Here is a 16,736-nt window from a genome sequence, read left to right on the forward strand (position 1 = left end):
AGCACAGAACCAAGGATATGCATATTCTTGGTACCATTTGAAAGAAAACACTCTGCAGTTTGTGTAAATGTGAATTGAATGTAGGAGAATATAACACAGTAGATCTGGTTTAGATAAAACAATGAAAAAACATACGTTTTTTATTTTTATTTTGGTATCATCACCTTTAAAATGAACAAGATAAAACAAACATTGAGATGATGGGGACAATTTCAGTGAAAAATATAAGAGGGTACTTCTGCAAAGTTTTAGAATGATAACTTCCAAAATGAGTGTGCTACATGACATTTATCATGAAGTCACCCATGTGTCCCAGACAAGTATCCCAAATGTACCCAAGTGGCCAAATTGGTGAAGGTATACATTTTGAAACAAATAACTATATACAAAATATCAAAAGGGTATCCTAACACACCCCCCCCCCAAAAAAGATTTGAGAAACAAAAGGGAAAAAAGGGGGGGAAAAAATTGATTAAAAAAAATAACATGGGTAACTATTTACACACACTTTCAATATTTGGAAGACCCTCAGTCCTCTATCATATCAATCTATTTATATAGCCCCAGCCTAAAACACCAAACAGCAAGCAATTCAGGTGTAGAAGCACGGTGGCTAGGAAAATCTCCCTAGAAAGGCAAAAACCTAGGAAGAAACCTAGAGGGGTGGACAGTCCTCTTCTGGCTGTGCCGGGTGGAGATCACAATGGTTGTATAGGGTGCAACAGGTCAGCACCTCAAGAGTAATAATGAACAGTTTAGGGTTCCATAGCCGCAGGCAGAACAGTTGAAACTGGAACAGCAGCAAGGCCAGGTGGACTGGGGACAGCAAGGAGTCATCATGCCAGGTAGTCCTGACGCATGGTCCAAGGGCTCAGGTCCTCAGAGAGAGAGAAAGAGAGAATTAGAGAGAGCATACTTAAATTCACACAGGACACCGGATAAGTCTCCCATTCGGAGTCAGTGTCACTGTGAAAGAAAATGTTCAGTTAGAATAGTTTCGCATATGAGCCCTGTATCAACAGGTATCATAAACAGATATATATAGAGAGTACAGGGAACATAAGGTTGAATATATTATTATAGACCTGCTTGATCTACTGTCTCTTTTATATTATGACAATTCAGCTAGATCTACTGTCTCTATTATATTATGACAAACCAGCTAGATCTACTGTCTTTATTATATTACAACAGACCAGCTGTATCAACTGTCTCCATTTCACTTTGGCCATTGTTATGGGCCTGCCCTCTCCTCAACAGCCTCAAATAGGCTATTTCGTGTGGGTTGGGGTGGGGCGGCAGACACACGCATCTCACATTTCATGACATTGTTTATATATTGCTTCTAAAATGTAAAACAAATCACAAATAATATTTTATATTATTAATTTCAAACAAGGGCATTAGCATGATAAGAACTGACCAGCCCAAAACGATGTCCTCTCCCGTTCAAAAAATATTCCTCCACAATCGCTAAATGAATCGTCCTACAACAATCTCTGTCTCACTTTCCCAATCAATTTATTCTAAAATTGTGTGTACATCTGTTTATCTAGACTTAGATTTAGCCATCCCTGACTTAGTCGCCATAATGATTGATATATAAACAGCTGAATCGGCGCGTTTACCAAACAATGCAATGCGTAATATGTGTTTCTCCTTCCGGTATGAAACTTCAATAGCAAATGACTCTCGTTACGCTGGAGTGTTTCCAACACATAACCACTACATGGGTTGGTCTTGCAACACATAAACATGACCTATTGCTATTTATCTCAGCTCATTGGCTATCTACCCAGCTAGATTTCAAGACGATCAGTGGTCATTGGGTTAACCTCTTGCTTCTACTCGGGACGCTTGCGTCCCATCCAGAGCTCTGGAAATGCAAATGCAAATGCGCTACGCTAAATGCTAATAGTATTAGTTAAAACTCAAACGTTCATTAAAATACACATGCAGGGTATTGAATTAAAGCTACACTCGTTGTGAATCCAGGCAACAAGTCAGATTTTTAAAATGCTTTTCGGCGAAAGCATGAGAAGCTATTATCTGATAGCATGTAACACCACAAAAGACGTAAACAAAATAATTAGCATATTCGGCGCTACACAAAAACCGCACAATAAAATAGAAAACATTCATTACCTTTGACCATATTCTTTGTTGGCACTCCTAGATGTCCCATAAACACTATTGGGTCTTTTTTTCGATTAAATCGGTCCATATATAGCCTAGATATCGTTCTATGTAGACTGTGTGATCAACGAAAAAAACAGCGTTTCATAACGTAACGTCATTTTTTAAAATTCAAAAAGTCGACGATAAACTTTCACAAAACACTTCGAAATACTTTTGTAATGCAACTTTAGGTATTAGTAAACGTTAATAAGCAATCAAATTAATCACAAGACGAAGTATATTCTATAGCTGTCCGTCTGGAAAAATGTCCGGCTAGAAACTCAACCAAAATATCCGGTCCTAGACCTGAAGAAATGCGCTGCCTTGCATGTGTTTGACCAAGAAACAACTCGTAGGCAAATGACAAGACTCTAGACACCGTGTGGAAGCTGTAGGTACTGCAACCTCAGCCTCATTAATTGTGGTTCACCTTTATCAATGGGTTCAAGTAGCGCAGCAATATATTTTTCCATTTTCAGTGATCAGTTTTTCCTGCGCTTTCCGATGAAACGCACGTTATGTTATAGCCACAGCCGTGATTTAACCAGTTTTATAAACGTCTGAGTGTTTTCTATCCACACATACTAATCATATGCAAATACTATATTCCTGGCATGAGTAGCAGGGCGTTGAAATGTTGCGCGATTTTTAACAGAATGTTCAAAAAAGTAGAGGGTAGAAGCAAGAGGTTAAAAGACAGTCAATCAACGAAACAGCGGGCAAATCATTGGTGCACAATGATGTCATGACTTGTTGTCTTCAAATCGGTTTCTTTCAGTCAATTCGTCCCGCGAAATGGCCCATCAGGTTTGATTGTGTTACAAACAAACCAGTTGATTGCTGGTTTGTTTGATTATTATATTGAACAACATCTTAAACCAAACATGACTGGAAAAGTCACGTTCTGTGTGGGTTATTTACCTGGAATGTGTCGTCGAAAATGGAATGAGAAGGAATTCACGACACAAGCGGTTCACAAAATGTTTTGTGTGAGGCTATAAAAATTGATTTTATCAAACAAAAGACCATTCATTGTGTAACAATGAGCATTGGAATTGCAAACAGACGAAGATCGTCAAAGGTAAACGATTTATTTCAATGCAGTTTGTGATTATGTTACGCCTGTGCTGGTTAAAATTGTTGTTTTTTATGGGGCTCTATGCTCAGATAATCGCATCGTATTCTTTCGCAGTAAATCCTTTTTTAAATCTGACAACGGAGTTGGATTAGCAAGATTCTAGGCTTTCGATACATGTGAGACACTTGTATTTTCATGAATGTTTAATATGACTATTTATGTAGCGATCACCGTATGTTGTGGAATTTCAGCCCGCTAGCGGGTTCCATGCGCAGAGAGGTTAAGATAATAAATTATTATAATGTACAAATTCATATCACAGTCTTACAATACTGTAGACATTAAAACAAACACAATATTAATATCCCTGTGTTATTTCTTCATTCAGATGAGTTTGCTGTGATTTGCCAACGTGAACTCAAGTCTAATCTAAAGAAGAAGTTTCAATGTGTATTTGAGGGGATGGCTAAACAAGGAAACCCAACACTTCTCAATAAGATCTACACAGAGCTCTACATCACAGAGGGTGGTACAGGAGAGGTCAATAATGAACATGAGCTGAGACAGATTGAGACAAAAAACAGGAAACAAGCAAATCCAGAGACTGCAATCAAATGTAACGACATCTTGAAACCCTTAACTGGACAAGACAAACTTATCAGAACTGTGCTGACAAAGGGAGTCGCTGGCATTGGAAAAACAGTCTCTGTGCAGAAGTTCATTCTGGACTGGGCTGAAGGAAAGGCAAATCAGGATGTCCAATTTGTATTTTCATTCCCTTTTCGGGAGCTGAATTTGATGAAAGAGGACAAACACACTTTCATTGAACTTCTCAATCACTTCTCAATGGAAAACAAACAATCAAGAATCTCCAACTACAACAAGTACAAAGTTCTGTTCATCTTTGATGGTCTGGATGAGTGCCAACTGCCCCTAGACTTCCAGAAGAACAAGATCTGTTGGGACATCACAGAGTCAACCTCAGTGGATGTTCTGCTGACAAATCTCATCAAGGGAAATCTGCTTCCCTCTGCTCTCCTCTGGATAACTACCCGACCTGCAGCAGCCAATAAGATCCCTTCAGGGTGTGTCGACCAGGTGACAGAGGTAAGAGGGTTCAATGACCCACAGAAGGAGGAGTACTTCAGGAAGAGATTCAGTGATGAGGACCTGGCCAGCAGAATCATCTCACACATAAAGACATCAAGGAACCTCCACATCATGTGCCACATTCCAGTCTTCTGTTGGATTTCTGCAACAGTCCTTGAACACATGCTGAAACATAAGAGAGAAGAGATGCCCAAGACTCTGACTGAGATGTACACACACCTTGTGGTGTTTCATACCAAACAGAAGAATGAAAAGTATCTTGGGAAAGAAGAGACAGGTCCACACTGGAATAAAGAGAGCATTCTGTCACTGGGAAAACTGGCTTTTCAACAGCTTGTGAATGGCAATCTGATTTTCTATGAAGAAGACCTGAAAGAGGCTGGCATTGATGTCAATGAAGCCTCAGTGTATTCAGGATTGTGCACACAGGTCTTTAAAGAGGAATGTGGGCTGTACCAGGACAAGGTGTACTGCTTCGTGCATCTGAGCATTCAGGAGTTTCTGGCTGCTGTATATGTGTTCCTCTCATTCATCAACAGCAATGAGAATCTAATGGACAAACCTCAGTCAATGTCCAGGAACTTTTGTGCACTGTTATATGACAAGCCTAAAGTTACTGTCTACAAGAGTGCTGTGGATAAAGCCTTACAAAGTGAGACAGGAAACCTGGACCTTTTCCTCCGCTTCCTTCTGGGCCTCTCACTGGAGTCCAATCAGAAGCACTTACGAGGTCTACTGACAAAGACAAGAAGCATCTCAAAGACCCATGAAAAAACAGTCAATTACATCAAGGAGAAGATCAGGGAGAATCCCTCTCCAGAGAGGTGCATCAATCTGTTCCACTGTCTGAATGAACTTAATGACCATTCTCTAGTGGAGGAGATCCAAAGCTACCTGACCTCAGGAAGTCTCTCTAGAGCCAACCTGTCACCTGCACAGTGGTCAGCTCTGGTCTTTGTGTTGCTGACTTCAGAAAAGGAGATGGATGTGTTTGACCTGAAGAAATACTCCAGATCAGAGGAAGGTCTTCTGAGGCTGCTGCCAGTGGTCAAAGCCTCCACAGTTGCTCTGTGAGTACATAAAATGACAACTAATCATCAGGAAGAAATATTCATTCTCAAGGAAAATATTTATTATAATAAGTTTATAATATATATTATATTGAACAACACATTGAATCAACACATTGATGTTCACCTTAGTAAAACCATAAGACCATACAATTCTAGGAGACAGAAGATGTGTCTAAATGTTGTTTGAGAGAATAAACCAAATGCATCTGCATATTGTCCTTCTTCAATACTTTTGTTTATGTGTATTTGTGAAGTCAATATGATCTCTTTGTCAGGCTGTCAGGCTGTGGAGTCACAGAGGAAGGCTGTGCTTCTCTGGTCTCAGCTCTGGAGTCAAACCCCTCACACCTGAGAGAGCTGGATCTGAGTAACAATGACCTGAAGGATTCAGGAGTGAAGCTGCTCTCTGCTGGACTGGGGAATCCCCACTGTAAACTGGAGACTCTGAGGTCAGTATTCCTGTAGTTGGTCAACAAGTGATAACTGTTCACCAGATCCACATGTGTTTTCCAGGCACACATAGTCCACACCATATGTGTTTGGACAGTGAAGCTTACAGTTTTACATTTCCAGCATTTTGGATTTGAGATTGAATGTTTCATATTAGGTGACAGTACAGAATGTCACCTTTTATTTGATGGTAATGGTGCTAATGGGGTAATGTTGACAATGGGGTAATGATGAAAATGGGGCAATGTTGATAATGGGGTAATGGTGATACTGGGGTAATGATGAAAATGGGGCAATGTCGATCATGGGGTAATGGTGATAACGGGGTAGTGATGAAAATGGGGCAATGGTGATAATGGGGTAATGGTGATACTGGGGTAATGGTTAGTATGTTTCGCTTTGACCACTGTATCTCTTGTCGTGGAAAGGAACACTTGAAGTCAATCTTAAATTAATCATTGTTTATTGTCAGCAGGCTTTTGAGGTTCCAACCAACTCAATGCACCATGGTCAATCAGGAGCTCTTCCTGGGCAGTCCCAGCAGTTGTCTTATATATACAGCTATATGGGGCGGCAGGGTAGCCTAGTGGTTAGAGCGTTGGTCTTGTAACCGGAAGGTTGCAAGTTTAAACCCCTGAGCTGACAAGGTACAAATCTGTTGTTCTGCCCCTGAACAGGCAGTTAACCCACTGTTCCTAGGCCGTCATTGAAAATAAGAATTTGTTTGACTTGCCTAGTTAAATAAAGGTAAAAATACACAGGGGCAGAACAACAGATTTGTACATTGTCAGCTCGGGTGTTTAAAATTGCAACCTTTCAGTTACTAGTCCAACGCTCTAATCCACTAGGCTACCCTGCCGCTCCTGTTTACTCTGGCATTATCAGAATGACTTTAATAGTGTTTATAAACAAGTTACCTACTCATCGTCCACCATTCTGTTACTTTTGGACAAAACACAACCAAATCAAGCTTGATGTAGTCATTGTGTGTTAATATGGGAAAAAATACTATGGTTTTGAATACTTAAATAAATAATAACACTATAAGTGAATTGTTTCTATTGACAAGCAATATTTTGATAATTTGTTATTCATATGTAGTTTATAATAATGATACATTAATTTATGAATAGATATGACAGGATTTAGGACACTGATGTATCTGAATATTTAGAAAAATATACAGTCACTATTTTCACTACCAAATAATATCAGTGTGATTTTAATATGATTTTACTCTTTACAGGCTGTCAGGCTGTCTAGTCACAGAGGAAGGCTGTGCTTCTCTGGTCTCAGCTCTGAGGTCAAACCCCTCACACCTGAGAGAGCTGGATCTGAGTAACAATGACCTGAAGGATTCAGGAGTGAAGCTGCTCTCTGCTGGACTGGGGAATCCCCACTGTAAACTGGAGACTCTGAGGTCAGTATTCCTGTAGTTGGTCAACAAGTGATAACTGTTCACCAGATCCACATGTGTTTACCAGACACACATAGTCCACACCATATGTGTTTGGACAGTGAAGCTTACAGTTTTAAATGTGGTGTTTTGCTCCAGCATTTTGGATTTGAGATATAATGTTTCATATTAGGTGACAGTTCAGAATGTCACCTTTTATTTGAGGTTAATGGTGAGAGGTTAGCATGTTTTGTTGTAGCCTCTGTTATTGGTAATGGTGAGAGGTTAGTATGTTTTGTTGTAGCCTCTGTTATTGGTAATGGTGAGAGGTTATCATGTTTTGTTGTAGTCTGTTATTGGTAATGGTGAGAGGTTAGTATGTTTTGTTGTAGCCTGTTATTGGTAATGGTGAGAGGTTAGCATGTTTTGTTGTAGCCTCTGTTATTGGTAATGGTGAGAGGTTAGGATGTTTTGTTGTAGCCTCTGTTATTGGTAATGGTGAGAGGTTAGCATGTTTTGTTGTAGCCTCTGTTATTGGTAATGGTGAGTGGTTAGCATGTTTTGTTGTAGCCTCTGTACCTTACTCACTCAATATTGATAATGATTCATTGATGATCTTTCACAATCTTGGCATCATCAGGATTACTTTAGTTTAGAAACATGTTATTTACTTTGAAAGAAAATGACTCCAGTCATATTTCAGTTATTATTACAACAACCAAAACAAACTGCAAATGCAACCAGGAAGTTTATGATTAAACACTAAACTTTTGACTACTTTAATACACTATAAGTGAATTGGTCAGAATACTTGGTCAGACTTCTCCAAATGGGGGGACTAGATACATAAAGTGCTGTTATTAATAAACGTGATGTAGATATGTATGAAAATACCCTCAAATAAAAGGTGACATTATATACTGTCACCTCATATGAAACATTTGATCTGAAATATAGAGTATAGAGCCACATTTAAAATGTTAACTTCACTGTCTAAATAGATATGGTGTGGACTGTATACTCAATACAATCTAAATCTGATACCTCACTGTCTAAATAGATATGGTGTGGACTGTATACTCAATACAATCTAAATATGATTCCTCACTGTCTAAATAGATATGGTGTGGACTGTATACTCAATACAATCTGATACCTCACTGTCTAAATAGATATGTTGTGGACTGTATACTCAATACAATCTAAATATGATTCCTCACTGTCTAAATAGATATGGTGTGGACTGTATACTCAATACAATCTAAACCTGATACCTCACTGTCTGTCTTAATTTCTAATAATGAAACATAAATGTTTTAGTAGATATTGCAGGTTTCAGGACACTGATGTATCTGAATATGTTCAAAAATATACTGCCACTATTTTCACCACCAAAGAATAGCAGTGTGGTTTTAATATGATTTGACTCTTTGTCAGGCTGTCAGACTGTGGAGTCACAGAGGAAGGCTGTGCTTCTCTGGTCTCAGCACTGAAGTCAAACCCCTCACACCTGAGAGAGCTGGACCTGAGTAACAATGACCTGAAGGATTCAGGAGTGAAGCTGCTCTCTGATGGACTGGGGAATCCCCACTGTAAACTGGAGACTCTGAGGTCAGTATTCCTGTAGTTGGTCAACAAGTGATAACTGTTCACCAGATCCACATGTGTTTACCAGACACACACAGTCCACACCATATGTGTTTGGACAGTGAAGCTTACAGTTTTACATGTGGTGCTCTGCACCAGCATTTTGGATTTGAGATACAATGTTTCATATTAGGAGACAGTACAGAATGCCACCTTTTATTTGAGGGTGTTCATACATACAAATATGTTTTACCATTCAGAAATTAAAGCACGTATCTAGTTCTCCCATTTGAAAAAGTCGTAATAATTTGGACATATTCACGTATTAAAGTTTAAGAAGTCATTAGTTTTGGTCCCATATTGAATAAGAAATAGAAGATGTTTCTGAACACTTCTACAGTCATGGGGATGCTACCATGATTATGAATAATCATGAATGAATCGTGAATGATGATGAATGAGAATGTGAGAGGTACATACCCCCTGTCGTGTCTTTACTATCATTAACTGACGACTTTTAGTTTTTTATCAAAGATTCTCTGTAATTAGCATTTCATGATCAACTAATCAGGCTAATGTATTAACTAGGAAGACGAGCACCAAGGAAAATATTCAGATTACAAAATTATAATTTTCCTAATAATAATAATATATAATAATAAAACTTCAGATATTTTAATATCTGATCAATTAGTCTTATTAATTAATAAATTATTTATTTTACGTCAGTCTCATTCCAAACGTTGTAAATTGTCGGTTTTCTGCACAAACCCAGTCTTCACTATGAGTCATCCATACATCAATTGTCTCTAAAATAATTTATTTACTAACTAAGTAATTCATAGAAATGTATAACAAACAGTAGATAGTTACAAGGAAATGATAGTGTATTTTCCCTAGTGGGATAAACCGGCATGGCGGCTTGGTGTATAAAGGGGAAGTGGGGGTCGACTGAGATGAGACAACACACAGTTGATAATTATAACAATTGAAATGCTAATCCTTTGCACATGAACGCTCACTCATTCGGGAACAATTGCAATCAATATATATATTTACGCTCAGTGTGTCGTCAGGGTCTCTGTTGAAAAGTTTGTTTCTTTCGGAGAGTGTCTGTCCTCTCTCTCTCTCTCTCTGTTGTGGTTAGAATGGATAGTTCAGAGTGACATTCATTCATGTCCTTATGGATAGATGTTTCGGTGGTTGTTTCGGTGGTTGTCTTCACGTTCAATGATACCAAATTCCTAGCTGCAGACTAGTAATTAATATCAAAGACTTGTTCTTATTATGTCGGTATCAGTCTAAGAGTTTAACCACGTGGGATGGTTAAAAGATTCAGCAGTCTGGTCTCAAACCTTGGCCCTCTCGTTATCGAGGTAAGCTGGCCTGCAACCTTTGTCCTCTCGTAATGGAGAGAAACATGGTCTGTTGAGAAATTCTCAAAGTTGGGGTTTTATTCTGGAGTTGCAGAAAAGGGCCTGTCCCAGGATGCCCGACCCTAACTGGGCTAATGGGCGGTCCTCTGATTTAGTTAACCTCTCTAGGATAGGGGGACGCTAGCGTCCCACTTGTCCAAAAGCTAGGGAAAATGCAGCGCAGCAAATTTATATAAAATTATATAAAATCAAACTTTCATTAAATCACACATGTATGATACTAAATTAAAGCTACACTCGTTGTGAATCCAGCCAACATGTCAGATTTTAAAAATGCTTTTCGGCGAAAGCATAAGAAGCTATTATCTGATGATAGCACCAGCAGTAAACAAAGGGTTTAGTATATTTCAACCCTGCAAGCGCTACACAAAATGCAGAAATAAAATATATATCATGCCTACCTTTGACGAGCTTCTTTTGTTGGCACTCCAATATGTCCCATAAACATCACAAATTGTCCTTTTGTTCGGTTAATTCCGTCCATATATATCCAAAATTTCAATTTCTTTGGCGCGTTTGATACAGAAAAAAAAACAGCTTCCAATTTGCACAAAGTCACTACAAAATATTTCAAAAGTTACCTGTAAACTTTGGCCAAAACGTTTCAAAATACCTTTGTAATACAACTTTAGGTATTTGTAAACGTTAATTGTCGATCAAATTGAAGACGGGTCTATCTGTTTTCAGTAGAGGACGATAGGAAACTAACTCTACTTTTCAAGTCTTGCCCAACTCTCAACAGCGTTACCCTTTTCAAGATGTCCGTACTTCTTCATTGCACAAATGAATAACCTCAACCAAATTCCAAAGACTGGTGACCACCAGTGGAAGCGGTAGGAACTGCAAACAAGTGCCTTAGTATCTGAAATCTAGTTTACCAATGAAAAGTAGCCTAGTGGTTGGACTAATAACCGAATGCCTAAGAAATATTGTTTCCCCATAAGACCCCATTGAACAGAGAGTGACCTCAAAAATAAATCATTCTGAATGGTTAGTCCTCGGGATTTTGCCTGCTACATAAGTTCTGTTATACTCACAGACATGATTCAAACAGTTTTAGAAACTTCAGAGAAACTTCAGAGTGTTTTCTATCCAAATCTACTAATAATATGCATATCTTATATTCTTGGCATGAGGAGCAGGAAGTTGAAATTGGGCACACTATTTATCGAAAAGTGAAAATGCTGCCCCCTATCCCTTAAGAAGTTAACTTCAAAGGGGAATTGGAGTTTCCTTCAATAAACAGTCCAAAATAACATTCACATTTTTACAAACAGTATCATCCTCACCCATTCATCTTATACAACAATTAGTTGTAAACCTCATATCTGAGGCTATTATAGAAACAGCGTTATGGTAATGTGCACCATCTCCAATGAGCCCCACAAAAATGCACCAAACGTACCAGTTCGTAGCTGGATTCTTCACCAATATTTTATACCTATTTTATACCTTCTCTGTAACATAAATGTTTCTCGGATCTCAAGTTCTGTGAGGTGGAAGTTCTCTATGAAAATTCACTCTGTCTCTATACTGTGGCCATGAGGAGATAATCTCCTCCAGGAATTTACGACCTCTCTCTGACCACAGCAGCCTGTGTATAGGAGACAGGGAGAGGGGGATGGAGCTTGCTGTACCCAAAGAGGGCAACGTCATGACACCCCTCTATTATAGGTAATGGTGAGAGGTTAGCATATTTTGTTGTAGCCTCTGTTATTCTGTTATTGGTAATGGTGAGAGGTTAGCATGTTTTGTTGTATCTTCTGTTATTGGTAATGGTGAGAGGTTACCATGTTTGTTGTAGCCTCTGTTATTGGTAATGGTGAGAGGTCAGCATGTTTTGTTGTATCTTCTGTTATTGGTAATGGTGAGAGGTTACCATGTTTGTTGTAGCCTCTGTTATTGGTAATGGTGAGAGGTTAGCATGTTTTGTTGTATCTTCTGTTATTGGTAATGGTGAGAGGTTACCATGTTTGTTGTAGTCTCTGTTATTGGTAATGGTGAGAGGTCAGCATGTTTTGTTGTATCCTCTGTTATTGGTAATGGTGAGAGGTTAGTATGTTTTGTTGTAGTCTCTGTTATTGGTAATGGTGAGAGGTTAGCATGTTTTGTTGTAGTCTCTGTTATTGGTAATGGTGAGAGGTTAGTATGTTTTGTTGTAGCCTCTGTAACTTACTCACAATTTTTCATGATTGATACATGATTTTTCTTGTTCAAGGCATCATGAGGAATAATTAAGTAGTGCTTAGAAACTTGTTATCTAGTCCCTTAGACATAAGATTAAGCCAGTCATCATCCACCATTCAGTTTTTATTGGCTAAAACACAACCAAAACAAACTGCAAATGCAACTAACGAGTGGGACTTGATACTAAACGTTTGACTACTTTAATACACTGTGTGTTAATTGGTTAGAATACTTCTGACTTCTTCAAATAGGGGGACTAGATACATAATTTGAAACTTGAAACAGGTATTTATTAAAAAATCCTCAAATGAAAGGTGACATTATATACTGTCACCTCAAATGAAACATTTCATCTCTATTTCAAAATGCTGGAATATAGAGCCACATTTAAAATGTTGGCTTCACTGTCTAAATAGATATGGTGTGGACTGTATACTCAATACAATCTAAATCTGATACCTCACTGTCTGTCTTATGACTGATACTGCTTTTTAAACTGGTCTGGTCAGTCTACTATAATATTTGTACTATACATGATTCTATCTGCAGGCAATACTTTGATAATTTGTCATTTCTAATAATGGAACATTAAGTTATGAATAGATATGACAGGTTTCATAACACTGATATATCTGAATACGCTGAAAAAAATATACTGCCACTATTTTCACCACCAAAGAATAGCAGTGTGGCTTTAAAATGATTTGACTCTTTGCAGGCTGTCAGGCTGTCTAGTCACAGAGGAAGGCTGTGCTTCTCTGGTCTCAGCTCTGAGGTCAAACCCCTCACACCTGAGAGAGCTGGACCTGAGCTTCAATCACCCAGGAGACTCAGGAGTCAGACTGCTCTCTGCTGGACTGGAGGATCCACACTGCAGACTGGAGAAACTCAAGTATGTAGAGTGTTTATGTCAATGTTCATATCAGACATATTTGACTTATCAGGCTAGTTAAGACAAACATTCTTACCACCACTTGGACAAGTTATGTGTGTGTGTGTGTGTGTGTGTGTGTGTGTGTGTGTGTGTGTGTGTGTGTGTGTGTGTGTGTGTGTGTGTGTGTGTCCCTCAATGACTGTCTGTTCTTCTGCTTACCGCTACAGTGTGGAACATGGTGGAGAGAACAGAATGAAACCTGGGCTTAGAAAATGTGAGTGTTGACTGCTGTGAAGAATATAACTAAGAATAAGTCTTCATTCAAGTTATGTCGAAGTCAAAGATCACCATTACTTACTTGGTCATATTAAATATCAGCTGTAGTTCTACAGAAGCAGAAATCAGGGACACCACCGTTTACAAAGAGTTTCTTTGACAGTGTGTGTGTGTGTGTGTGTGTGTGTGTGTGGCATGTTCGCGTTTTGTTAGAAATGTGTGTGTGTGTATTCGTGTTACATAAGAAACGTGTGTTTGCGTACAGGTGTGTGTGTGTAATTATTGGGAATAAGTCTGCTATGTTACCATACAGTTTAACATATGATCATTCAAAAAGTCTCACGTCAACTTGATGATGATTTCTAATATTGTGTCTGGTTTCATACATCAGATGTCTGTGATCTCACACTGGACCCAAACACAGTAAACAGACACCTCTCTCTGTCTGAGGAGAACAGAAAGGTGACACGTAGGAGAGAGGAGCAGCCGTATCCTGATCACCCAGAGAGATTTGAGGACTGGGAACAGGTGCTGTGTAGAGAGGGTCTGACTGGGCGCTGTTACTGGGAGGTAGAGTGGAGTGGAAGAGGGGCTAGAATAGGAGTGGCATATAAAGGAATCAGCAGGAGAGGAAGAGGAGGGGGTAAGGACTGTCTTATTGGATACAATGACAAGTCCTGGAGTCTGACCTGCTATGACAACAATTACACTGCCTGGCACAATAGTAATCCCACTACCATAGACGTCCCCTCCTCCAGCTCCCACAGAGTAGGAGTGTATCTGGACTGGCCAGCCGGCACTCTGTACTTCTATAGAGTCTCCTCTGACACACTGACCCACCTGTTCACATTCACCTCCACATTCACTGAGCCCCTCCATCCAGCGTTTAGGGTTTGGGATAATGACTCCTCCTCAGTGTCCCTGTGTCAGGTGGTTCCTGTGTCAAACACAACATGATCTTTCACTCTAATCATGGGTTTTATGTTTGATCAGAATATGACCCTTAAATACATAGAGTAACAAACACCAATTTGGGTTTATTCCTTTAAATAGTAACTCTGTGTCTGTCTCTTTCTGTGATCCTGAGAGAATGGTTCAGACGCACCACACACACACTTGACACACAGACACACAGACACACACACACACACACACATGGAACATTTTAGTTGTATGTGTCCACATAACTGAGTATGTGACTGACCTTGTGAAACTGTTATAATGTCCTGTTCTTGGGAGTAAAATCCTGTGTTGTCAACCAGCTCTCCGACTCACAAAATAACTTGAACCCGACAATAAAAAATAAGGAAAACAGATCTACAGATGATTTTCTTACCGTAGAGGCTGGTTGGAATCCATGCAACACTGGAAAAGTTGTGTGAAGTGGATATGAACACACACGTACTCAATTACATGCTCGCTTACACATACGGACTTATACACACACACACACCTAATCTCTATCTCTTCTCTCTTTCTCTTTTCTCTTCTCTTCTCTCTCTCTCTCTTTTCTCTTCTCTTCTCTCTCTCTCTCTTTTCTCTTCTCTTCTCTCTTTCTCTTCTCTCTTTCTCTTTTCTCTTCTCTTCTCTCTTTCTCTCTTCTCTTCTCTCCCTCTCTATTGTCAAACTGTTTTATAATTTAATTTGTTTAATGTTTTTCTCTCTTTTTGATGTATTTGTCTACGAGTTTATATATGTTTACAAGCAGCAAGGGGAAGATATTAGAATAGGGTTAGGGTTAGGGTATAATAACATATTGGGGAAGATATCAGAATAGGGTTAGGGTATAATAACATACTGGGGAAGATATCAGAATAGGGTTGGGGTATAATAACATACTGGGGAAGATATCAGAATAGGGTTAGGGTTGTGGTATAATAACATATTGGGGAAGATATCAGAATAGGGTTAGGGTATAATAACATACTGGGGAAGATATCAGAATAGGGTTGGGGTATAATAACATACTGGCGAAGATATCAGAATAGGGTTAGGGTTGGGGTATAATAACATATTGGGGAAGATATCAGAATAGGGTTGGGGTATAATAACATACTGGGGAAGATATCAGAATAGGGTTGGGGTATAATAACATATTGGGGAAGATATCAGAATAGGGTTGGGGTATAATAACATACTGGGGAAGATATCAGAATAGGGTTAGGGTTGGGGTATAATAACATATTGGGGAAGATATCAGAATAGGGTTGGGGTATAATAACATACTGGGGAAGATATCAGAATAGGGTTAGGGTTGGGGTATAATAACATATTGGGGAAGATATCAGAATAGGGTTAGGGTATAATAACATACTGGGGAAGATATCAGAATAGGGTTAGGGTTGGGGTATAATAACATACTGGGGAAGATATCAGAATAGGGTTAGGGTTGGGGTATAATAACATACTGGGGAAGATATCATAATAGGGTTAGGGTTGGGGTATAATAACATACTGGGGAAGATATCAGAATAGGGTTAGGGTTGGGGTATAATAACATATTGGGGAAGATATCAGAATAGGGTTAGGGTATAATAACATACTGGGGAAGATATCAGAATAGGGTTAGGGTTGGGGTATAATAACATACAGAATAGGGGGTTGGGGTATAATAACATATTGGGGAAGATATCAGAATAGGGTTAGGGTTGGGGTATAATAACATATTGGGGAAGATATCAGAATAGGGTTAGGGTATAATAACATACTGGGGAAGATATCAGAATAGGGTTAGGGTTGGGGTATAATAACATATTGGGGAAGATATCAGAATAGGGTTAGGGTATAATAACATACTGGGGAAGATATCAGAATAGGGTTAGGGTTGGGGTATAATAACATACTGGGGAAGATATCAGAATAGGGTTAGGGTTGGGGTATAATAACATACTGGGGAAGATATCAGAATAGGGTTAGGGTATAATAACATACTGGGGAAGATATCAGAATAGGGTTAGGGTTGGGGTATAATAACATACTGGGGAAGATATCAGAATAGGGTTAGGGTATAATAACATACTGGGGAAGATATCAGAATAGGGTTAGGGCATAATAACATATTGGGGAAGATATCAGAATAGGGTTGGGGTAT

General features: G+C 39.0%; 1 protein-coding gene across 1 annotated transcript in view; it reads left to right on the plus strand.

Moving 5' to 3' along the window:
* LOC135570617 (NACHT, LRR and PYD domains-containing protein 12-like) overlaps positions 1 to 14,961 on the plus strand; it is a 20,817-nt gene extending 5,856 nt beyond the window's left edge. The window contains exons 6-12 of the mRNA XM_065016562.1: positions 3,645 to 5,436; positions 5,715 to 5,888; positions 7,136 to 7,309; positions 8,723 to 8,896; positions 13,214 to 13,387; positions 13,597 to 13,643; positions 14,037 to 14,961. Of these exons, the coding sequence (XP_064872634.1) occupies positions 3,645 to 5,436; positions 5,715 to 5,888; positions 7,136 to 7,309; positions 8,723 to 8,896; positions 13,214 to 13,387; positions 13,597 to 13,643; positions 14,037 to 14,602 (3,101 nt within the window). The 3' untranslated portion in view covers positions 14,603 to 14,961. The remainder of the gene's footprint in view (positions 1 to 3,644; positions 5,437 to 5,714; positions 5,889 to 7,135; positions 7,310 to 8,722; positions 8,897 to 13,213; positions 13,388 to 13,596; positions 13,644 to 14,036) is intronic.
* Positions 14,962 to 16,736: the final 1,775 nt, after the last annotated feature.

Source organism: Oncorhynchus nerka, unplaced genomic scaffold (genome assembly GCF_034236695.1).
Source record: "Oncorhynchus nerka isolate Pitt River unplaced genomic scaffold, Oner_Uvic_2.0 unplaced_scaffold_970, whole genome shotgun sequence".
NCBI classification, from domain to species: Eukaryota; Metazoa; Chordata; class Actinopteri; order Salmoniformes; family Salmonidae; genus Oncorhynchus; species Oncorhynchus nerka.